The sequence below is a fragment of the Denticeps clupeoides genome, chromosome 2, assembly GCF_900700375.1.
Source record: "Denticeps clupeoides chromosome 2, fDenClu1.1, whole genome shotgun sequence".
NCBI classification, from domain to species: domain Eukaryota; kingdom Metazoa; phylum Chordata; class Actinopteri; order Clupeiformes; family Denticipitidae; genus Denticeps; species Denticeps clupeoides.
This window is the reverse complement of record NC_041708.1, coordinates 26,537,343-26,561,421: the sequence shown is the minus strand read 5'-3', so window position 1 is coordinate 26,561,421 and position 24,079 is coordinate 26,537,343. Positions and strand designations below refer to the sequence as shown.

Here is a 24,079-nt window from a genome sequence, read left to right as displayed (position 1 = left end):
AATTACGCGGCGCCGTCGGATCGCTTGTGCGGATGGACCGGAGCCCGGTCGTCCGGTGGAAAGACGAGCATCCCGCGCCTGTGCGTTGACCTCCACGTCCACGCAGGAGCCCCCAAATCATTCACTGCCAATCGGCGTCCCCCAACACAACAGGTAATTATGGAGCTTCACATTCACACTTAGTGGGCAAAATCAAATAGGTTGGAAAAGGCACAGTACCAAACATGCTTTGAAATAACTATTAGCAAAAAAAAAAAAAATTAAGAATGAGGTCAAGTTCATACTTGCATCATAAAACATTTATTACATGGAAGTTGAGTCAAGAGAGATACACTCACTGCGTTGATGGCGGCTTACATTCATGAGGCAATAAAAGCAATGGAAGTAAATCTAACGAAGCGTTCAAACTCAAAAAGAATGCCCTATCACAAATGAGATAAATCATGACGCATAAACCATGTCGGTCATAAGCCAGACATTCCATAATTACAGGGACGCCCAATCTTATCTGCACAGGGTCAGTGTGTGTGTGCAGGCTACACAGATTTGGGGGACCTTCAGCAAATCTGGACAAACCACGACCCTTTCGAGATAAGACTGAACAGCCCCGGCATATTATATAGCACTGGTGACAAAACAGCAAAAATAATGGACAGCTGTATTATTTTACATTCAATTGCTTCAGTATACGGAATTGAATGAAAAGAATAATAATAATAAAAAAAAAACATTATGATGTCCACAATAGAAATGTTATTATTACTTTAAACTTGTGCTCCATAGAAATCATTTCATTCTCAAAAGGTCTTACAAAAACAGTGTATAGAGAATTTGCTGCTTTATAGCCTCGGGCCAACGGGTTAAAAATGAGTTTTTCCTTAATTCCTCATGTGCTGTGGCTCAGCTGTATCTGCTGCTTTGACTCCGACTTCTGTATCTGGAGGAGCTGTGGCTGTAAGAACGGTATGACCTGCATCAAGGACAAAACACGTCTTATGATCGCTTTACAATCAAAACACAGAGTGCACTGATTCTTTATTAGCTCAAAGTGTGCATACTTACAATGGCAATTAAGATTATTATTATTTTTATTAAAATCAAGGCTAGAAGGTTTTCTCCACATTAAGGACTCTTTCACACCATAGTTTGTTTGCTGTGGTCCAAACCAGTCAGTGAGTTTTGACCATTGTATCATTTTCCTTGTGGTTCGGTTCCCTTTCGCACAGGGGAGAATCAAACACAACAACTTTTTCTCTGCTGATTGGTCACATGTATGGCTACGGGAACAACAAAAGTAAATACAGGAAGCAGATCTGCTGCTGTGACATGTTTGCAGGAAATTGGAGGGACACGATGGAAGTAAATTTATGTGGGTTGGCAGTTGCCCTGGAGATATTACATGCATTTGCCACATTTTTTTTTAAACAAGCACGGTTACATCTTGAAAACAATATACCGATGCACTTTGGGCCAGTGGTTGGCCTAGTGGGTAAGGAAGCGGACCCGTGATCAGAAGGTTGCCAGTTTGAATCCTGAACCGCCAAGTTGCCACTGAGCAAAAGTACCTTCCCCAGGCACTTGTCATGGCTGCCCACTGCTCACCAAGGGTGTTAAATGCATGGAACTGTGAAAAAATTACCTGAAAATGACTGACAAGAGGTCGCGATTTGAGTTGAAACCACTTCTTTTTGTGCGCCTCAGTGCGGTTGTTTTGATGCACAGTTCAGTGCGATTACACGGCGTACGAAATTAACGAAGTCGAGTTCGATCGAAGCGCACTAAAGCCTGTAGGTGTGAAAGTGCCCGAAAGCACTTGATATTAAATCTCCCACCTAGACCGGCGATGTGAACTCCGGTAGCTATTGCTGCGCCGGTGTCTCCTTCTACTCTGGCTCCGGCTGGAGTAGCTGTCATAAGAATCTGATCTGAAAATGCCATAAATGTTGTATACGTCAAATAAACTGTTTGACATTTGTATTTAAAATGAACACGAAAGTGCATTTCAAATATATTTACAAACCTGTATCGGGGTTGGGGAGTGTAGGACTGACTTCTGGAACGACTCCTGCTGTATGTTCGACTAGTTCGACTTTTAAAACATAAAAGCAATTCATGATTTTGTAACACAGAATGTATACTGTAGTAAATGGGGGAAAGAAAAAAAAAGAAAAAAAAAGGGTAAAAACCTGTGACCGCAATAGCTTCGGTATGTGCTGCTCCTGGATCGTGATCGCCCCCTGCTGTATCTCCTACTGCGACTTCTGCTGTAGCTCCTACGCCATGCAAAATTAGACCAAGACCATCATTAGCTTCAATGTGCAGATGAATCTTGCTCACACGCTCTGAAATGAACCTTAGCTGTGGGATTTCTTCATACCTGGAGGAATAGCTGGAACTCCTGGACCTACTTCTGGAGCGACTATAGGAGAGGGACCTGCTTCTAGACCGTGACCTGTGGCTGGAACCAGAATGTGACTTGGAGGGGGACCTGCCATGAGCTCCCGGGTGATCTCTAGTTGCAGATGGGGATCTCTCCTCGCTGGAGCTGTCCTGATTTCTCGGCCTCTGGTTTAGTCTGACCGTCTTACGGACTTCGTCAAAGAGAGATCCCGGCCGGACCCGGTTCTTGCTCTTTATTTCGATTTTGAGGCCCGATGTTTTAGTCTCCATGCTAGCCAGGGTTTTGCTCCCCTTCACAAACACAGAGACCTGATTGCCAGCCTGCACCGGGATCGTGCCTTTCAAAGGTTTCCATTTAGTGTCCAACATTTCATCTGGTTTTCCTTGCTCGCCCCCAGGTGGTTGACTTTCAGGTCCCACAGCAGATGTGCCTGAATCTGAAGGATTTGTTCCAGCTTGCATGTTGCCATTATTCACCATGTTTTTTGCTGAGGTAGCAACTTGATGATCTGGTGGCTCCATGATTACTTCAGGGAGGTTATGATGTTCTGGGGTGCACATGTCCATACTGTCATTCTGTGATTCGTGCGGTGGAGAGATGGACTGAGTGTTAGCATTGTTGGTATGTGCTACTTTAGCGCCGATGCCCAACTGCCTGTTTTGGGCTGGGCTTGACCGAAAAACCTTCGATTTTTCCCTTTTGGTCATTTCACCATTGCCTTTTACTGCAGAAAGAACTGATGAACAGTTTTCTAAGCCTTTTACACCACTGGGCTGTTGTAGGTCTTTATGCTTGGCCTGGATTAGCACTTCATCATCATCTCCCTCTTCCTCAAACTCAAGTGGGGGCTGCCAATGAAAGGTTTCCTTCAGTTTCTGGTGCTTTTTCTTGGACTTCTTAATTTTGGACTTGGACCTGTGGGTGCCCGACTTCGCAGAGCTTCTCCTCTTGTGTTTATGCTTCCTCTTGCTCTTCTTGGACTTGTGCTTCTCCCCTGCTGAAAAGTTGTTGCCGCGTTCTTCACGTTTTGCAGCTTGGGAGCCTACAGTGCCTAGGAGTGTTCTAGGGGGACTGGCAGAAGGCAAAATATGTTCTTCACTATCAGACTCAGAACTTGCTTCACCTTCCTCCTTCTCTGAAGCAGGTTTAGTCTCCTCTAAGTTTACTGCTGCCGCTGGCTTTTCTAAGTCACTTTCAGAGTCCCAGGCATCAGATGAATGATCATCAAAACAGGGATTTTTGGTGGCCTTCTGATGTTCTCCAGAGCTTTCCCATCCAGACCTACTGTTTGATTCTGCTGACAGTACTGCCTTTGGATCGTAAGTCTGACCCCCGGAATGAAAACGTTCAACCTTTTGTCCTTTGCGGACACCCTCTCTGAGAACGGACGCTTTATGATCACTGCTGTTGGCAAATTCATATTCTGCATAGCCATGCGAGTCATGCTGCTCGCCACTGTTTGCCACCAAACGCGTTGTGAGCTTGAGGCTCCCCCTCAAAGAGCTTTCATGATTTTTTTTATTTTCACTTGATCGTCCACTGTTGCTTCCTCTCCTGCGAGAATCGTAGGAGTCTGACCGGCTGCACGAAGAGGACTGGCTGTCAGGCGACTGACCAGGGGATCTTAACTGCGACCTGCTTTGGCTTCTGCTTCTTGATCTACTGTAGGACCTACTGTAGGACCTGCTGCTTGTAGATGCACTGGGGGAGTGTCTCTGGGGACTCCTGCTCTTAGTACCGTACTGCCTCACATCCTCGTGGCTTCTTTGACAGATGGGTTTCTCAGACTCTTTCTGATTGTTTCCACCAATCTTCTTCTCCGAAGTAGCGTTTCCACCATGGCTACTTTGACCGAGGGGGGCTGTTGCGGACTTGTCTTTAATCTCCTGGATGCGGACATAAGAAGGCTTCCATGGCTTCTGTCCAGGCTTCCAGCGAGAAGGTGGTGGGCTGTCACTTAGAGGAAGCACAGGGACATTCTCTGAAAGAGTTGTGGATTGAGCTTTGGTCTCTGAGCTTTTAACCGGTATTTGCATCGCATCAACACCCTTGGGCTGGTTGGCATCAGTAACTTTTCCTTTTCTAGGAGAGCTGGACACGTTCTTTCTCCTGGACTGTGACCGTGACCTGGTCCTATATCTCGATCTTGACCTGGTTCTAGTTCTGGACCTCAATCTAGATGGAGAGCTGGAATGTTGCCTTGACCTAGAACTGGACCGGCTTCTGGAATGTGATTGACTTCTTGACCTAGAGTAGGACCTAAATCGTCGATGTGACCCTGAGCTGCGAGAGTATGATCTACTCCTAGACCTAGAGTAGGATCTGGAATCCCTTGAGGAATGGGACCGATGACGTTTTCTGTCAGACACGGACCACTCCCTCTCCACAGAATGCCTTGAGGAGCGAGACCTTCTCTCTGAGTGGCTAGAAACCCTGGACCTCCTGCTAGAGGACAGGGATATCTCTCCCTCAGAGTCTTTGGGCTTGATCTTTGGAGTATCTTTCTGCTTCTTTACATGTTTGCGTTTCTTGCTCTTTTTCTTGTGTTTGGATTTTTTCTTCTCTTTTCTTTGCTGATGCTGGCCGGATCGGTCAGAGCCATAGTCCAAGGACCGTTCCCGTGACCTGGAGCTGGACCATGGTGATTCACTTCGGTCATCCCATCTGCGCGAACAAATCATAATCATAATGTGTACCTGAAGCAGGTAAATAAATTCTGTGCTACGGAGACAAAGGATTACATAAACTATTTATTTTAATATTAATGTTTGGCAAGGAAATTCTCTTTTAATATTCCACCATATGAATTATTCAGAATAGACTAAAAAGAGCATAACTAACGTGGTGTTAATAGAGGCTGCTGGGAATGTGGGGTTCATAATGCTGTACCTGTCACCTCTGCTCCATCTCTCCACGCTGGGAGGCTGGTACGTCTTTGTTCTCTGCATTTCCTCTTTCCAGTGAGGCGGAGTCTCGCTGCTCCCTCTGTCTTCCTCTGTCTCTGAGCGGGACTTCTGTTGAGGGGGTGTGTGATACCGCTGCAATATTATTAGCATAATTAGAAAACCAACAAAACATGGCTTCAAAAGAAGTATATGTACACATAAAACAAACAATTTCTAAAATCAAATCATTCTGTATTCAGGGCAGAAAAATTCCTGAGCCTGAACGCCAAACAGGAGGTGTGTTGCATTTCTTATATAGTTGTTTTTGGTAGCCGGTCTTAATTTTAGATTCACTCCAGTCTTTTTGTCAAGTTGCCACATCCATACTAATTTTAGTCTAGTCAGTCGACTAAAAATCTATGCATTTTAGTCTTAGTCAGAATTATCACAACTATTTTAGCATAGTGTTTAGTTTTTTTTAGTAATGCAATTCCATTTAGCTCAGTCAACATAGTACCTAGTAGAATAGACAAAAACGTTTTCTTTTCTTTAGCCCACCCCTTCCCTATTTGTGATTGGCTTATTGGAGAGTGCGTATTGAGATGCGTATCAGATCAGTGGCTGACCCTGTTTTTTTTTTCTCTCCTTCGCAGCCATGTCTGTATGCCAGAGATCCGGCATGATGCATGAATACAATCAGACACTCTTGACACTAGGTGTTCCTAAATTTAGTAATATGTTAAATGAAAATGATGTACCATTGTTCCACGTCCTTTTATTTTTCTTCCAGATTTTGTAACAGCTGGCTTGAGGTCATTTGTAGGTGCAGGTGTGTCCTGCTTGGTCCTAAATGAACATAGGTTTTTGGTATGATTTGACTGAAAACATGACTGTTCAGTAGCTAACAACGAGTTGAAACAAACTGACATCTCTGTTTCCTCCTCCTGGGATGGCATGTCACGGCGAAGCAGGAAGCGGTTCTCCGGCACGGGCGGAATCTCCTCCGGCCGCACCACAGGCTTCTCCCTCTTGATATTTTGCTTCCTCTCTCCATCTTCACCATCTGGAGGACTGCAGAGGTGGCAGGACAGAAGGGTATTAATATTTCTCTTAACAAACATAACTAAGAACACTGCAAATCATCTTTACTTGTAGGTTAAATAAACTTTGGTAGGTTAAACATAACAAAACTGTTAAAAGTGACACTAATTGCTAGTTTGCTGTTCTTATGCTCTTACATAAGCCTGGGATGTATTTAGCAACATTAAAAGATAAACAAGTTAAACTCACCTTCTTTGATCTGACTGCGTGGATTCATCATGCCATTTTTTCTTTTTTGATTCTTTCCTCCTCCGCTTTGCATGTTTACTTTTGGAAATTCGTTGTCTCTTCTGGTGTCTTTGCATCTCATTGGATTCACTCCCAGATTCCAAAGAGGACTCAGATGAACTAAGAGAGGAGTCGGCTGAATGGAACGCTCCCCTTTTCTTTCCTTTGAGAACTGCAAATTTACAGTTTACACACTGATCATCTAAAATGTGTTTTTTTTATCTCTCTCTCTCTCTCTCTCTCTCTCTCTCTCTCGGGTCATATTAACACACACACAGATTTAAATCACAATATCATATTGATGTGATCAACATACGCCTAAAGAAAAAGGACAAGCAATTATGTCCTGGAATCAAGTTCATGGCTCAAAGTCAGTGCAACAGAGGCCGAGAATATGGCTGGAGCTGCCACAGTGTATGACTGAGCCTAGCTGAATAGGAGATCAGGTGACAAGCTGCTCTGTAATGCTAGGCAAATTCCCCCACTTGGAAATACCATCCTCTTATGAATGACCCACTTACACTGATGGGCAAAGCAGTGCCTTTTATTTTTTGCTAAGGGGCATGGATGAACTGAGGAAAGAGTGTAGCTATTTATACTTCACCACTATGACAATGATTTAACTCAACAATTGCTACACCACTGTGGTGAAATACGGACACAGTGAGATGCTGGGTGGGCTAGATGGAAAAACAAAAACACAAAAAGGGAATTCCTCACCGTCATTTGCAGACTTGGTTATCAACTGTCCGCAGTCAATCACTCTGACGTCAGCGTATGGCCTGCTGGCGGAGTCCGTTTTCAGGCTCTCAATTTGCTTTATCACCTCAAAGCCGGAGATGACGAGTCCAAAAACCACATGAACTCTGCACAGACGACACACACGGAGCAGCTTCAGCTGATGCAAATGTGGGAAAACTTTGCTATGCAAAAGACCAGGGAGTGGCTGATCATCAGCTGCACACAACAGCTCAGCTATCCACAATTCGAGGATAATTAAAAAAAAAAACGTGCAAAAACATCACATACACACACACACACAAAAAAAAAAAAAAAGTTTTTGGTTTGGAACACCTGGTTATAACAAAATCCTGGTGAGGGTTTTTAACGTTCTGAACTACACAGCTCCAAACAGAACTACGTGTACACACCCATCCAGGTGAGGAGCAGTCTTTGTAGTGCTGTTATACGTCCAGAGAAATAATTGAAACCAGGGCAGGCCACCGCACATAGAAAAGAACGAGAAAAAAAATTAGGATTTTTGCTTTTTCTGACCACATTCTCAAAATGCAGACAAAAATTATGTATAAACTGCAGCTTAGTCCACACACACACACACACACACACACACACACACAAATGGTGCCGCAAAGTCTTTATTGGAACATGTGATTCTTTTACACCCAGTCTTATACAATCTTTGCCACAGATCAGACTAACATTTAAATCTGTGTGACAAACCATTGCAATATTTTCCTATGCAAACAAATTCTCTTAAAGGGGAAAAAAGGGGAAAAAAAAGACTTGATATATTAAGCCCACCACAGTGGTTGATAAGTTAACGGTGCAATAGATTGGTAGTTTTTAAAAAGTTTTTAAGAACTTGGGGCCAATTGATCACAGTTCGTCATCTTACAAAGAAAGATTCTTAATTCTTTAAATTTTCTTTAACTTGGGATGATTAAGGAACCAATTAAAGTCTCTATGGGACTGAATCAACACGAGCTATTCCCACTGCATGGGGAATAAATAAACCCAAATAAATCTGCAGGAAGGTGAACACAGCTAAAATCAAATGATAAATACACAATTCAGGAGAGAGAAGCACAGCCTTGGAGTGACACATTACCTTGGAAGAGCAGGATGCTAGAGTTTCTGCAAATTTTACACAAAAATGGCAAGAGAAAAATTGTAATACATTTGTAGGCAAAAAGGAGTCCAAGTCTTTTGTCAAAATATTTCTATATGCATATTTAGGAGGAAGTATAAAAGGAGATGAGCATGTTGAGTTTGTCTGAATCACACATACATAAATTAGATTATGCAGTGCTTCTGAAAATAAAAAAAAATAAAAATGGGTAGCATAAATCTGGGCAGGTCAGAGACATGGGAGAACCTAGGGCACGACAAAGCTAGAGGGACTAAACTCATGCAAAAGACAAAAGGGGAAAGAAAAAGTACATACATACATAAATAAATAAATACTGCACTTTACATTGTAAGTTATGTCCCTGTGCAAGTCCTTTCCATGAAAAAAATCATGTTAATGAATAAATAAAAGACTGACAATACTACTGTTCCTGCTTGCTACAAAATGAAAGTAATCCAGAAACAAGTGCAACTGCTCCTGCCAGTTGCCGTTTAATGCAGTCAAATGAGAGAGAAGTTCTGAAAGGTGACACTTCTCTTTCTCGGGACACACACATATCGAATGGTCCATTTAATAGTGACAGACGTTGCCAAATTAAATGGTCGTAGGATGACACAATGACATTCAGGTGACTGGTGCCCCCAAGCCCTGGCGTCACAGTGGGGGGTACTCACATGAAAAACTGGGAACCGTTGGTGTCCTTGCCACGGTTGGCCATAGACAAGAGGAATGCTCTGTCATGTTTGAGAATAAAGTTCTCATCTGTTTTGAGAGTGAGAGAGAGAGAGAGAAAGAAAGAGAGAGAGAGAGAGAGGAGACAGAGAGTGAGACTGAGGTCTCTAGCTGACCAGATGAGCTGAGGAGAGGCAGAGAGAGACATCAAGGTGAACAGGCTCCGGGCTTTACAAGTAAAACAATACAGCACAGTGCTGCAATAACGTACACTGCTTCAAGTCAAAACTATCCTAACAAATCAACAAATAAATCTGTTAATTCCGTTGCTTCAATTTCATCAGGTGTATACACAAAACGTCCAAAATAAGTACATAAGTTTCATGATCAGGACAGTGGGCACCGCAGACGCTGTGAGGGGTGTGGAAGAGGGATGGGGGGGGAAGTGTTCTGCGCTGTGAACTGCTCTTACCTTTTCATTGCTTAAGATCACAATCTCTATAAATAAAAGAATACGTTGAAAATTTTAGGCAGGAAGACTGGACCTTTCAATAAAGAGAAATGCCTAACCTCCATGCTGAATCGGTGTAAGCCACTTTTCGAAAGAAAAATATAGACATACTGAGAAGAGAGAACAATAAAAAATAAACGGCAAAATTTTCCTTGTGGCAACAAACGAGTACGACTGTCATTACCAGAACATCATGCGCAACTTCCCATGCAAATCAACACGCATGTAAAATACGACAAATGTGCACGTAAACAAAAAGGTTCCCTACATATACGAGAGTACGTGGTAGTTCACTAACCTTCAAAATAGCCACCGTATATAGACTCTCCACCCCTTCCATTACCTAGAAGCCAGAAAAATTGGGGCAATTAATCTGTGATGCCAAATGAATAAACAAATAAATAAATAAAAACAAAATTATAATAACAACAATTATGTATGAAGCGTACCCTCGGAGAAGTCTCCTCCTTGAATCATGAAATTCTTTACCACACGGTGGAATGTAGATCCTTTGTAGCATAACTTTTTCCCCGTGGTTTTGCCAGTTCCTTTTTCACCTGAATTAAGACATAAATGCACCTTCTGAAATGACAAGGTTATGAAGCAGACGGACCCAGAAAGCCAGAGTAGCCTTTCATTTGTTACAATATCAGGGTATCTGCAGGATTAAAGGTTTTGCCCCCCCCCATGAAATCATCCGGGGAAAAGGTTACCGCACGATTCTCATGCAGTTTCTGTCTAGAGCACTCTTTACACCGGTCGCCATTTCTAGCCACTGCAGGGCCATAGACAGTCTAGGGGGAACTCGTATTGATGCTAAATAATCTCACAAAGTGAAATCTTCTCTACTGCAGCACGACTGCAGGGTGCGACTGCGATATTTTCGCTTTCTTGTTTGTGAACCATGCCCATGCGCGTGCTGCACTTAGTGAACCTGGAAAAAAAAAAAAAAGAATGTAGGAACGTACTTTTCCCTCCTCAGTAGGCTACTCCTGATTCAGTAATATCAGAGAACTCGCCGGCGAGTGCCGAAATTAGCAGTCTAGCTCCATAGGCGGTTCCGCTAATTCACAAAACGCAAAAGACATATTACAAAGCAAAACGCAAATTGTGACCATCACAGCCTACAGCTCCTCGTATTCCTACAGCGCTGGCAGTGGAGATCTGGCGAGGCACTGGTAAGGTATACGTGAAAGCTCTTTCTGGCGACAGAAGGCTGTGCAGCAGGACAGGCCGACGCGCTGCTGGACTGACAGTCTGGCCGGTCTTGGGTATCCGGTCGTTGAGAAATGCAGAGATAGGGGCCAAGGCCTGGGGCGACATCTTTCAGCCTCTTGTTACCCATTAACGGCTAACAAGAAAAATAGCAGGTTATTCCTGGCCAGGGTCCCGTTTCAGAAAACCATCGCTTCAAAATGTCAGTACACGGAAGAGTTAGGAGTGGGTTTTTTTTTTATATTTAAATGTTTATCACTGTTCATCCATTGTGATAAACATGCGGCTACTTACTACTTTAGAATAATTTTATTGGCTTTTCTCAGAGTTTCTGTAACGTTTCTATTTTTGGATATACATCCCAGTACCGATACCTATAATGGTACTGGTGCATATTTTGCAATAACATTAAAATATCCTGTAAGTAAATTTTTTTTTAGTTGCAAATAGGAAATTAAATGTGTTCTGAGGTCAAAATGCATATTATTTGATATGTAATCTATGTAAACTTATTCTAGAATATGCTATTTAGCTTGTTTACCTTGTGAACCTTCTTACTAAAATCTTCTGAAATCCAGTGCACCTTTTTCTTAAAAACTTATTAAATTACATTATGTAAGCACAGTGAAATTGAGCCGCTTACCAGTGCACAAACTGAGGAAATTCTTGCTGGTCTTGGGACAAACATCAGAGAAGAGTTGGAAGACGATGCGTCCGACTAGAACGGCATGAAAACCACGGTGTCACAAAGTTCACCCCTTTACCCTACACTTACACTTGAGCCCTTCTCGCTCGTCTGACAGATCTCGATCATTCCCCTTCACCTCGTATTTCACGTCCGCATGAGCAGCTGCTGCATTCCCTGAACGCGGCACCATGTCTCCATACTGCATACATCTCATGTACAGTATTTTTTTGTAAAAAATACACCTCATATAAAAAAGGGGGGAAAAAATGGGTTTGTGTAGCCCACTATAGTTTATGGTTCAGAGTCTAACACCACTACCCCGAGCTTGTCCTTCAGGGTGGAAGGTGGCTATGATACTTATCATAATAACTATGTACCAGGCATTGTAATAAAAGGCGGTTCGCATTCTACAGAAACGGAAAATGTCACTAAATGTCTCCAGAACAAAGACACAAAAAAAATAATAAAGAGTGTAAATGTGTTTTGTAAGTATGTTTCAGTGATCAGCAAGATTTCTCTTACCCGGCTCTCTGTTGACTTCCACATCAAAGTAGCACTGGGGCCGATCTTTAACCCCCATGCTGAGTATGCGGCGGCGGGCTGCCTGCAACACAGGCAACAGAGACCTGAAGCAACAAGAAAAGTGCGCCCGCTGCTCAGAGAGAAAGTTCACACGGCGCAGCTTTGAAGGGTGGAGCGCGGCGAAAGCGAAAGAGAGCCACTTTTCGCCCTCCCCTTGTTACACGCCACGGTGCCAGTCACTTGGTCACGGGACATCTCGATGACGCGGACCAAAAAAAAAAAAAAAAAAAAAAAAAAAAAAAGTCCACGGCAATCCCTGGAAAGTCATCACAGCAGCGTGTAGAGGGGGAACAAATAATAACAACAATTTGCCCGGGCTGAAGCAAGCCTCGCCGGGAACCTGAGGAGGCGCGTACAGCTGCATGTAGTGCCGTGTTAATGGCTCGGCCAGGAGGGCCCGTTTGCACACACGGGGGGTGGGGGCTCGGGGGGTCATATTTCTGTGGTAGCGATTAATCATAACCCACATTTTGTTTTGCCAACGTACGGAGCCTACGTGAGAGCAGCTCGACTCCCTCAGTTTAAAAAAAAAAAAAAAAAAAAAAAAAGTATATGGGGTGGTAATAGCCTAGTGGTTAACACACTCACCTATGAACCAGAAGACCCAGGTTCAAACCCCACTTACTACCATCGTGTCCCTGAGCAAGACACTCAACCCTGAGTGTCTCCAGAGGGGGACTGTCCCTGTAACTACTGATTGTAAGTCGCTCTGGGTACGAACGTCTGATAAATGCTGTAAAATGTAAACGTAACACAAGTACCTATAACTTAAAAGCGGCAACACGCCATTCCCAGGCCGAATGTCAGCCTGCCCTGAAGGGGCAAGTTGAATTTTACAGCGGAAAAAACGCGCCGTAGCCCACAAAACAGGATTAAAAAAAAGGTGTGAGCAATTTCCACAGAGGAGCTGTACACGCCCTTCAGGTTTCACGCACAACGCGGGTATAATATTGGGGGGGTTTAAGTAGACGTGTGCTACTCCGGATTCTCTCGCAGGAGATTTAGCTCGTCGCTCTGGCCCCAACCTGAGAGGAAGAACTCCGTCGCTTCGGGATCCTGTGCCGTGGAGAAATACCACTCGAGCCCACTCGAGCCGTCCCAGCCGAGCGATGCTAACCCGCTAGCGCGCTAATCCACGTAGCCGAGAGGCTAAGTGGGTAAATGTAGACACAACTGTGCCTGGAAGGCGAACGGCCGCGTTTCCATTAAAAAGCCCTAAATGTGAACGTGTCTCGTATTAATCGTGCCTGGGTTCGCGAACGTGTTCCAAAGCTAAACTGCGTGCTAAACTGCATGCTAGCCATGCTAGACGCGAAAACAAACAAACAAACAAAAAAAACGACCATAACAAGTTTAATCCACCCGCACGGTCGTGCAGAGACGCGAAGCAAGGAGGCGACATTTAGGAGGACAACTCGAGGAACAGAGACGTCGCCCACCTGGTCCTGCTCGGCCGTACTCAGGCGCGCCCGGGCGGCGTTTCCCTTCGCGGCGCCTGTCGGGAACTCGGACGGACCGGCGGAAACGCGCACTAGAGACGTCTTGTCGATCGAACGCACCGCCAAGCGGAGGATCGATTAAAATTCATCCACCGAACACCAATAAGCGAATGGTGTTTGGACAGATGTGAACGCTTATTTTAGTTATTTCATTTTTTAAATACTTAAATACTTTTTTTTTTTTTTTACCAGGACACGGTAGGACGTTTGGGTTCCGTTTGTTTTAAAACGTGTGCAGGGGTTTCATTTATGGAACAGCCCGTGTGTCTCCCCCGTTGCAAGAATTTGTCAGCATGTTAAGCGTCCCCTGGGCAAGTTGTGGAAGCCGCATGGCCTTCTACTGTGGTCTAATTTCGCATGATTAATGGCGAGTGGCAGCGAGAGACACTATTTTGGGCCGAGATGAAGTGACGCAGTCAGTTGTAAACTGAGATTGTGTGAGGGATTCTTTCCAGAGCCGTCCAGATGCACGGAACGAAGAGCAAATTCGGAAAACGTGAATACGTGACATTTGTCATGTTGTAGTAACTGTCATCACCTCACTATTGTCACTTTTTGTTTTAAGATGTTCAAAAGATGTTCCAGTCTGCCCACTCACGATTTATAGCCGTTTTATTTCCAACGGTACAACGTTTAAATCACACCACAGTCCCTGGACTCATTCAAGGTGGTGACGAGTCTGTTTTTATCACCAGGACTTTGAAAGGATGGTGGGCGCCTGTCATGGCTGCCCACTGCTCACTCAGGGTGATGGGTTAAATGCAGAGGACAAATTTCACTGTGTGCACCGTGTGCTGTGCTGCTGTGTATCACGTGTGACAATCACTTCACTTTATTTTATTTATTTAGTATAAGAACTGCAGAAAAAAACATTGGTCGCCTCCATCAAGGACTTACACACTTCAGGATTCAGGAAACTGGCAAGAAACATCATCTCTGATCCCTGGACACAATCCTTTTGAGCAACCCTCGCCTCAGACAATATAGAGCAATATAGTGGGCAGTGGTGGCCTTAGCGGTTAAGGAAGCGGCCCCGTAATCAGAAGGTTGTCGATTTGAATCCCGATATGCCAAGTTGCCACTGAGCAAAGCACCGTCCCCACACTCTGCTCCCCGGGCGCCTGTCATGGCTGCCCACTGCTCACCAAGGATGATGGTTAAATGCAGAGGACACGTTTCGTTGTGTCACAGTGTGCTGTGCATCACAATGACAATCACTTCTGTACACCAGAATCAACAGATGCAAGAACCACAACCACTCATAACCAGCTAATCTATAAAACCTCATTCCATATCCAAATTCTACTTGGTCTACACACTGTACTTGCACGGTTGTTATTGCACTCCATGTACAGTACAGGCCAAAAGTTTGGACTCATCTTCTCTTTAAATATGTTTTCTTTATTTTCATGAACATTTACATTGGTAGATTCTCACTGAAGGCATCAAAACTATGAATGAACATGTGGAGTTATGTACTTAACAAAAAGTGGAGACCTGGCCTCCACAGTCACCGGACCTGAACCCAGTCAAGATGGTTTGGGGTGAGCTGGACCGCAGAGTGAAGGCAAAGGGGCCAACAAGTGCTGAACACCTCTGGGAACTCCTTCAAGACTGTTGGAAAAGCATTTCAGGTGACGACCTCTTGAAGCTCATGGAGAGAATGCCAAGAGTGTGCAAAGCAGTAATCAGAGCAAAGGGCGGCTATTTTGAAGAAACTAGAATATAAAACATGCTTTTAGTTATTTCATTGTTTTTGTTAAGTACATAACTCCACATGTGTTCATTCATAGTTTTGATGCCTTCAGTGAGAATCTACCAACGTAAATGGTCATGAAAATAAAGAAAACACATTGAATGAGAAGGTGTGTCCTAACTTTTGGCCTGTACTGTATGTGTTGTACACACAAACAATATGAATGAAACTACATAGAGCACCACATTTAAACTGGTTGCATAAAACAGACACTATAAGGCTAAATATCAGAGTTTTTTTTCTTCTATCGACCTTTCCGCGCCTTTCTCAATTTCTGACCAATAGGGCGCTTCATTTAGACCACGTGGTCCGAGGCGGAAGACAGTCTGAGTGGTCGCTCTTGGACATAAACGATCTTTGCTCTTTGGCCTTAAACGTTCCCATGATTCACCGCACGACTACAACTGACGTCTGCGCTACCAGTGAGCTGTCAGAGTGTAGAGCGATAACAATAGGCTCTCGTTTTTTTTTTTCCTGCGCCCCAACATGTACGCTTTCATGGCGGGCAGCGTAGCGGCGTAACCCCAACGCTCGCCCACACGTCTGGCGCCGCGGGGCTCTGCTTTAAGATGATTGCAAGGACGAGGTGAGGGCGAGCACGGCGCCGCTTTGCACGCAGTAGCCGAACAGCCGCGCCGGTCGCGCCGAGCCGTCCGTCCGGTGTCCAAGCCGCGCACCAAAACACGCGGTTCGTTGAATGTTATTCGTCCGTGTCGGTGTTTTTGCGGTGTTCGTCCGTAGCAGGACGGCGTCGGTCACCCCTGGACCGGGTTTGGCGCTGGGAAACCTTGGTGCGTGGCTCGGGGGGCGAAGTGCCGCCGCGGTTCATTTAGTTTTATATTTGATATGTGACATGTTGGACATGTTCATAATTCAGTGTAATACTTGTAAGGATTTATGGAATTTTATCTAACCAGCCGCGATGTACTCACACAAACATCATTCATATGTGACTAGGCCACTTTTCTCAATAAAGCAGGTGTATGATTTAATTTTCATTTTAATTGTATTGCATAAAATAACTCGATAAATATCTATTTATTTAAATCAAACCAACTGTGATGTACCCATGAATGTAATTTTGTAAAAAATCTATATTTAAAATGTGATATATTACTAATAAAGTAATATAATAAACCCAACTGAATACCTTATGTTATAACAACGTTAGAACAACCTAACATAGAGAAAAGTTAGATATTTGGACCAAACCAACTGTGGTGTACTCATATGAAACATAGTTCATATTGTCACAAGGCTTTTTTTCCAAAAAATCTGACCCCTTGATTGGTTCCGGTCAAACCAAGTGTGGCGTACTCACACAAACTTAAGAACAATTATTAACCTAACTACTTTTAGTTAGGTTAATAATTTAACCTAACTAAGAGCGACTTACCAGTAGTGATGGGGACAGTCTCACCCATAGACACTCACAACCCAGTCCTGCTCAAGGACACAATGGTATTAGCTGGGGTTTGAACCTGTTACCGGGGCAGTTGTGGCCTAGCGGTTAAGGAAGCGGCCCCGTAATCAGAAGGTTGCCGGTTCGAATCCCGATCTGCCAAGGTGCCACTGAGGTAGAGGGTGGTAGTGGCCTAGTGGGTAAGACACTCGCCTGTGAACCAGAAGACCCAGGTTCAAATCCCACTTACTACCATTGTGTCCCTGAGCAAGACACTTAACCCTAAGTTGCTCCAGGGGGGACTGTCCCTGTAACTTCTGATTGTAAGTCGCTCTGGATAAGGGCGTCTGATAAATGCTGTAAATGTAAATGTACTTTGTTTTAGTAGGTGGCTGTGTGGGTTTGTCCTTTCAAAACATTTACCATTTTTAATTTGAAGCCGACAAGGCCAGTCTTGACTTTTTGCTGAAGCTGCAGTGGAATGTCGGCCAAAATCACTGTTAATATTGGTCCATTTATAGCTGGAGGTTCATGCATGATCTTAGAAGCCTTAAATACCAATGGAAGAACAAAAACCGTGTTCCTCAACCAAAAGCGTGAATGGTAATGCCAGGGTCCTCGCCTGATGACCGGGCTCAAGCCGCTGCTGGTGCCTACAATACGGCTTTGTGAGAAAATGGCCCAAAAAAACGGGTTACCGTCACCCTTCTGTTTTAAATGTCCTGCGTTTTCCCCACTCTCCAGACTGGGCGTTCCCGTGGGCCTGCCGGGAGCATGTCACTGATCCTGTTTGCCTTCGTGGCTCGGATCGGGGATGGACTCCCTCTCTCGGCCTCCACCGACTTTGAGCACAACAAGGAATTGCAGGAGAGGAAGCAGCAGCTGAAAACCATCTCCAAGGGGCTGGCCCTCTTGCCGGAGAAAGGGACGGTTAAGGGCCATGAGCTCAACATTTAGTGAGTGGAAGAGTAAAACACAGTCTGCACAATGACGCCGCATTCCTCCCTTGTGTAAAATTGCTCACTGGCTACTACAATTTATTTAGCCCGTTTCAATGGGCTTATTGTTGAACGCACTGAGAAAAAGGTTAGAAGCCTTGGAGAGCAGTGAGTCCAGGGCAGGGTGAGCAGGCAATAGGTGTCACATCAGGGTTGGTATTAAATAGTCCAGCATGCTGCATTGAAGACAGCGCTTGTCCGCGTCTAAAGATCCTGAACAGTGCAGAGTAGGTTCCGTCTGTGAGGACATTTTGACATCCCTGTAACTTTGTCACCCATGGTGTGGGTGGCTGGGGTGACGGTCAGGATGAAACAGAGCTCAGGCAGAGACAGATTAAACTTATTAATGACCTATTTATTACATTACATTTTTTTGGGCTTCTTGTGTCAGTTTTCAACTCAAATGCACTATGCATATTATTATTATTTTGAATCCTGACTGGTGAGAAGGGTAAAACAACATTTTATTTCACAGTAAGAGTGAATAATGCTTAGTTTCGCCTTCCCCGTGAGGTAATTTGTATATTAATTGCCCGTTCTCCCCGACTCAGCTTCTTCTCCGCCGAGGGCGTGTCCTACATGACTGTGTGCTCCTGCCGTCTCCCTGCTGCCATGGCCTTCTGCTTCCTGGAAGACCTCCGCTGGGAGTTCACAGCCAGCTTCGACAGCGCCGCGGTCTCCCTGGCAACAAGGCCTTATCCATTTTTGGAGTTTGGTGAGGGCAGACAGAAGAACTGAAGGGCTGAATTTGGCTGATGCGAATGCTGTTGCTGTAAACAACCTTGCTTTTTTTCGACATCAGACACCATCATTCAGAAGCTAAAGCAGCATTATAACCAGACGGGGGGGCCCTTGTTGGACGTGACCCTGGCTGAAGTGCGGGAGGAGCTGAAGACCAGCCCCCCTCAGGTTCTCACCATGGAGGATGTGGAGCTGTGCAACGGTGCAGCCAATGGGCATGTAGAACAAGTACCTGGAACAGGTGAGTGCTCCAAAGTTCTATCTTTGTCTAAAAAAATTATTTTATTGTGTGTTTGCTGTCTAGAAAAAATACAGGGTTCCTACAGTCATTAAAAACCTGGAAAAGTCATGGAATTTGAAAAGATAATTTTCCAGACCTTGAAAAGTTTTGGAATTAGAAATAAACATAAAAGTTGTTGAAATCTGACATTTTACTGGGGATCATTTTACTCAGGCTTGGGCTGAGGAAACTTGGAGGAAGAAACACTGTTTTCAGGGTTGTCATAAGTTTAGTTTAACAAATTATCTTTCACATTTGCACAGAAATTTGGTCATGGAAATGATTTTGTAAAAATGTGTAAGAACTGCAAATAATTCTCCAGACAGACAAAAAAAGGGTACAGAGCTGCTTATGTAGCCATAATTGAGTAAAGGCAAGTAAATCCAGTCCACTCTGCTTAAACTGGACTGGACTGTTTGAATTGGACTCCTTTGTAGGACTTTAATTTCTGCTGGGTGTTGGTGTAACTAGCAGGGTACGGTTGGACTATTATGATCTTTGAGGTTGAAATGCACAATGATAGGGATTCATGGGCGATCAGGGATCTGGACAGTAGCAACCAGGACCTTGCAGGAGGTCTCCTGACAAAATACTGTCCAGACACATACCGTCTCAGCCTCAGTGAATTTTCCATGGCAATAATTGGATCTCAAAAATTGTTTTGTTTCAACAGGGCCAAATCAGAGGCTGGAGCCAGTTTCTGCACCAGGGATCCTTTCCCTGGTTCTGAACATCATGTGCGCCGCATTGAATCTCATACGAGGTGTTCACCTCACTGAGTACACTTTCCAGGTACGGTTCACCAGGTGTTTACAAGTCGGGTTCTGCTACGAAGCTATCAAGGTTCTTTTTAAAGGTCCCCTGACATGGACATTTTTTTGCTTTTATATCGGTCCTAATTGTGCCCTAATACTGTATCTGAAGTCTTTTTCTGAAATTCAGCCTTGGTGAAGAGTTACAGCCGCTTTTAGCCAGTCCCACAATGAGGTTTCCCCCGGAAGTGCTGTTTCGGTGTCTGTAGATTTAAATGCTAATGAGGAGGAGAGAGGAGGGACTAGGAGGAAAGTGGCTTATAGAAGTTTTGCGGGAATTTGTGGAAATGACGTCAACAGCACCACAAGGTTATTATAGTTAACGAAAATGAACGATAAAACTAAAACTAGAATTGAAAAAGCATTTTCGTTAACTGAAATAAAGAGTTAAAAAAACCCCGAAAATTAACTGAAACTGTTTTGTGTGTATACAAAACGAACTTAAACGAACTAATATTATAGCAAAAACGTCCTTCGTTTTCGTCTTTGTAATAAGCCTTTTGGGTTGAATTAAAATCTATTTACTTCACGCTGCCAGTTTTAAGCCAGGTTTTTGACCATTATGGTAACACGTGGTCTGTGACGTCACGTGTCCATAGTCTGTCCGTGACGCCACCAGCTAGCGTGATGGCTGCAGCGAAAGTTGGAAGAAAGCGGAAGAAAGTCCTATTTGGGATTTCTTTGATTATGACAGTGGCAAAAATAAAAGTAAGTGCCTTGTTGTGCCTTGAAGCAGGTGATACAATATGTGGAATACTTCTCAAGGGGTAAAACCCCACGAATCTGAAAGTCCATTTGAAAAGCTCACACAAAAAGGCGAACCAAGAGTACCTGAACAAGCTAGCCTCTCGCCCGCCCTCCCCCGAAAGAGAAGCGGTAGCCAGGCCAGGTAACATGGGAAAGGAACTTGATACTACAGCATCCATAATGGACTGCTTCCACCACCAACCAAGTAGCTGCTGGCTAGTAAATACGCAGGAACACCACAAATGAGAAGAAGCATTGGTAAATATGTTTATTAAGACTGGAATGTCTACACGACTGTGTGACTCGATTACCTTCAAAAAGTTCACCACTTCACTCGAACCAAAATTCAAAACAACCGGAGCTGCAAGAGTCAATAACCTTATCGGAGCTAAGATGGATAAGGCTATTCTGGTGATTTTGATTCATGCACCTGACAAATATCCTAATTTACAAAAAAAAAAACTAAAACTAACACTGTAACTAATAAAAACTAAACTAAAACGAAGCAATTTCAAAATATCAAAACTAATAAAAACTAGTAAATCTGCCTCTAAAAACTAATTAAAACTAACTGAATTTGAAAAAAAAAATCTAAACGAAATAAAAACTAAAACTAATGAAAAATCCAAAACTATTATAACTGTGCAACACCATTCACCAACCACAATGTTTGGCACAACCAACGTTGTGTCTGCGGTTTTCCAAAAAAATACTTAATTAACCCACTGGTTCTTCAAAGTCTCACATGACGGGACTAAAAAAATACATTTGTGCTCATTAGTGCTGCAATGCTTTGCAAGTCTGGAAGCCATGGTGGTTGGTGGAATTACTTTTTTTAGGGACGGGGCGGGAAATTCTCTGGGCCATTACAAAGCATGAGAAATGGGAGGTAACCTTTCTTCTTATGACAACATAAGGGGACAAATTCCATATCGGGCCATCTGAGCTGTGGCTCTCTTAACTGTGATACAGAATGGCCAAAGCACTTTTTACACCTATCGCCATATCTAGCCACTGCAGGACCATAGATTTGTATTAGTGTTAAATAATCTCATAAAGTGAGATTATTACTTTTACCAGTTCCTTTCTCAACATCTTTCTGCCAACAGGATGACTATGAAGGAATATGGAATGTAGTCGCCTTTCTTGTGCCGTTTGTCTGTTGTCTTTGTCAGGTAAGTTGATAAAAGGCCTCATTCTGTGTCCGTGGTCCGAAGTTCTATACAGGACGGCATTTCACATGGTCCCTTCTCGCATGTTTTCCAGTGTCAGCTTTACCTCTTCCACTCCTCTTCGAAGAAGCTGAAGTCGTTCACCCTCTTGACCCTGATCGTCTTATGCAACGGCTTCCTATACGGGCTGAGGAATGAGTGGCAGCTGCTGTTCCATGTGTCCGTGGCCTGTCTCTCCACGGCGCTCATCCTGAACCGGAGGCTGCAGGACAGGCCCAGCGACTGCGGAGTTTAATCCAGCCAGGAGGTTCCTGCCACCAAGTCACACTGACCTGAACTGTATTCCTGCGGCTGTGTGAAATGGAACTCTTTTTAAAATGAATGTTTTATTAATGAAGTTGTGGGGAGGGGTTTTCAAAGCACACACACCATACTGGGTTATGAAGGTTTTTTGTGGAATTTTTATGTGCATTTCAACAAATATAAATGGACTTGAGTATTTATTTAAAACATTTAATAGTAATGACGTCTTCAGGAATAGTGTTTTAGGGTTGATTGTTAGATTATTATGTATGTCTTCTGAACTCCTCTGCTCATTTCATAAAAAAATAATCATTTCCTACACATACGAAGACAGTTTTTTTTTTTTTTTTTTTAATGATGCCGAATGCCATAATGGTGCACGGTGTCCACAGATTAGTATTGTTAGTTTTATTATAGCTTATTTGCACTTAGTCATTGTTTACAGAGCACATACTAAGCATCATGTTGAGCAGAGACCATGCCATTTTCTGTTTTAATTCTTTATTCAGCAAAAACATGTCATAATAACACATACAGAACTGAACAGAGCAGAGCAAGCAAATTCAGCATACAGATTAAAATGACATTTCTGTTCCTTTTTTTTCTTCAAAAATCAAGTGCACAAATAACATCGTAAATGACCGGGTTCAACTAGATTTTTTACTGAACAACTTGCATTTACACTGAAAAGGGATTATTAGATTGCTCTTGTTATGTAGCAAAGAATGTTGATCATTTATTCTATTAGTTCACAGTTTAGAGGTTTTGAATAAGCTTTCAGTGGTAAGATGTGGAATAGCAGCATTCCAATGCAGACAAATCATTTTGAATTTCAGAAGGGTCTTCAGTGGATGGCAACTAATTAACATGTCAATTGTGAATGTGTTTATTAATATGTAATTCTATTAATAGTTTTATTGATAAAACGTACCAAAGGCCTGCAATGAGTTTAGGAACCCGAATTTCACCGAATCGCCCTTTTATGCTTGTTTGTTTTTTTAAACATCAGACATGGAGTGTCAGACTGAGCTGTACAGTTTTCCATTGGTGGAATTTTTTTTATGTCTTTTACATGTGGGTTAGCACAGCAGAGGTACACACGCAGGACGTAGTACAGGAAAGGCCTGGCATGTGCTGCGCATGATACACGTACCGTAGATTTGGTGTCTTACACTGGATTTTCCAAAAATCTCTTCATGTAGCCAGAGGTTTATGTTCAAAATTATCAACATCATTCTTGGTCTTATGCAACCAACTGGACGTTTGACCTTTGGAGAAACGTGCCCACTTCTTTACGTTCCCAAAATGATATTCTGCTGTTGTTTTAAGACAAAGTACATGAACTGTTCAGATGAAGGTTAGTGTACAGTAGATGCCAGCAGCAGCTGCTTTGAATAGCTGTATCAGTGTTTATGCACCTGCAGTTTTTCTATTCGATATATTGTGAAATATCTGAAACAGGAAGGCGTCTTTTGGTGGATACAGTATTTTGTTCTACTTTAATGTTCTCCTTCGTAGAACATTGTTCCCAGACTAATTGCCTTTAGCCTTACTGTCTAATCAAAGGGGTGAAAGTTTTCTTTGGGCCAGAGACATTGAACTTTCAAAACGGAAGGACATGTCAGGGCTGGTTCTGGCCACAAAACACACCACCACTCACAATCACCTCTTTTTATGCAAAATCTTTATTGGAAAACCTATTAGTAAGAATCCACAATTGTATCCGTAATCTGTATGCTGACAGATGTCTTGGATCTTTTTGTGATTTCTGCTTTGGTGAACCTGATGACAATAAATACAGCGTCTTTCTTATATATATATATATACTTGCCGTTATATTCTTGATATGATTAATGCCTTTGCGGATGTGGTATAATGGGCTGGGCGAGATGTGGGTGGGGCTACAGTGCTCACACGAGGACACTAGGGGTCAGTCTTGCGTCATTTAGTCCTAGTCCTTTAAACAGTTCAGGTCAGGTCATATTTATATGAAAGGATAAGTGTGTCATGCACACTGTTCGGGGTAAAACGAGTGACGCTGCCAGACATGAGGATTTTTAAACTGTCGGCGGGGAGGCTTTAAGCTAATAATGCAAGTACTGCAAGCATGTAAAGATAATGGAACACAAATGAGAATATCCCATCCGTGAGAAATGTTTAAGAGCGAAAACCGAAAAGAATGAAACCTTTGATTTGATAAAGGAAAATGGGGCTGC

General features: G+C 43.4%; 2 protein-coding genes across 3 annotated transcripts; one reads left to right on the top strand and one right to left on the bottom strand.

Annotated features, from left to right (window-relative positions):
• Nucleotides 1-281: 281 nt before the first annotated feature.
• nktr (natural killer cell triggering receptor) lies at nucleotides 282-13,714 on the bottom strand. 2 transcript variants are annotated; one of them, XM_028966591.1, is made up of 17 exons: nucleotides 13,593-13,714; nucleotides 12,094-12,175; nucleotides 11,527-11,601; nucleotides 10,118-10,225; nucleotides 9,967-10,011; nucleotides 9,160-9,247; nucleotides 7,767-7,796; nucleotides 7,336-7,481; nucleotides 6,577-6,787; nucleotides 6,214-6,357; nucleotides 6,045-6,132; nucleotides 5,291-5,439; nucleotides 2,378-5,065; nucleotides 2,187-2,273; nucleotides 2,021-2,089; nucleotides 1,833-1,925; nucleotides 282-970 (listed from the first exon to the last, which is right to left on the bottom strand). In XM_028966591.1, exons 2-17 carry the CDS (start codon nucleotides 12,149-12,151, stop codon nucleotides 901-903), a joined length of 4,149 nt encoding a protein of 1,382 aa, XP_028822424.1. In that variant the 5' UTR covers nucleotides 12,152-12,175; nucleotides 13,593-13,714; the 3' UTR covers nucleotides 282-900. The 2 variants fall into 2 exon arrangements, with proteins under 2 accessions (XP_028822424.1, XP_028822425.1); XM_028966592.1 differs by lacking the exons at nucleotides 11,527-11,601; nucleotides 12,094-12,175; nucleotides 13,593-13,714 and adding an exon at nucleotides 9,630-9,655 and having other exon boundaries at nucleotides 10,118-10,188.
• A 2,093-nt stretch (nucleotides 13,715-15,807) lies between these two features.
• On the top strand, nucleotides 15,808-23,685 carry sec22c (SEC22 homolog C, vesicle trafficking protein). The gene is made up of 7 exons (XM_028969655.1): nucleotides 15,808-15,994; nucleotides 17,555-17,766; nucleotides 18,360-18,523; nucleotides 18,611-18,790; nucleotides 19,503-19,621; nucleotides 21,498-21,563; nucleotides 21,655-23,685. The coding sequence occupies exons 2-7, from the start codon at nucleotides 17,585-17,587 to the stop codon at nucleotides 21,853-21,855; spliced, it is 912 nt and encodes a 303-aa protein (XP_028825488.1). The 5' UTR covers nucleotides 15,808-15,994; nucleotides 17,555-17,584; the 3' UTR covers nucleotides 21,856-23,685.
• Nucleotides 23,686-24,079: the final 394 nt, after the last annotated feature.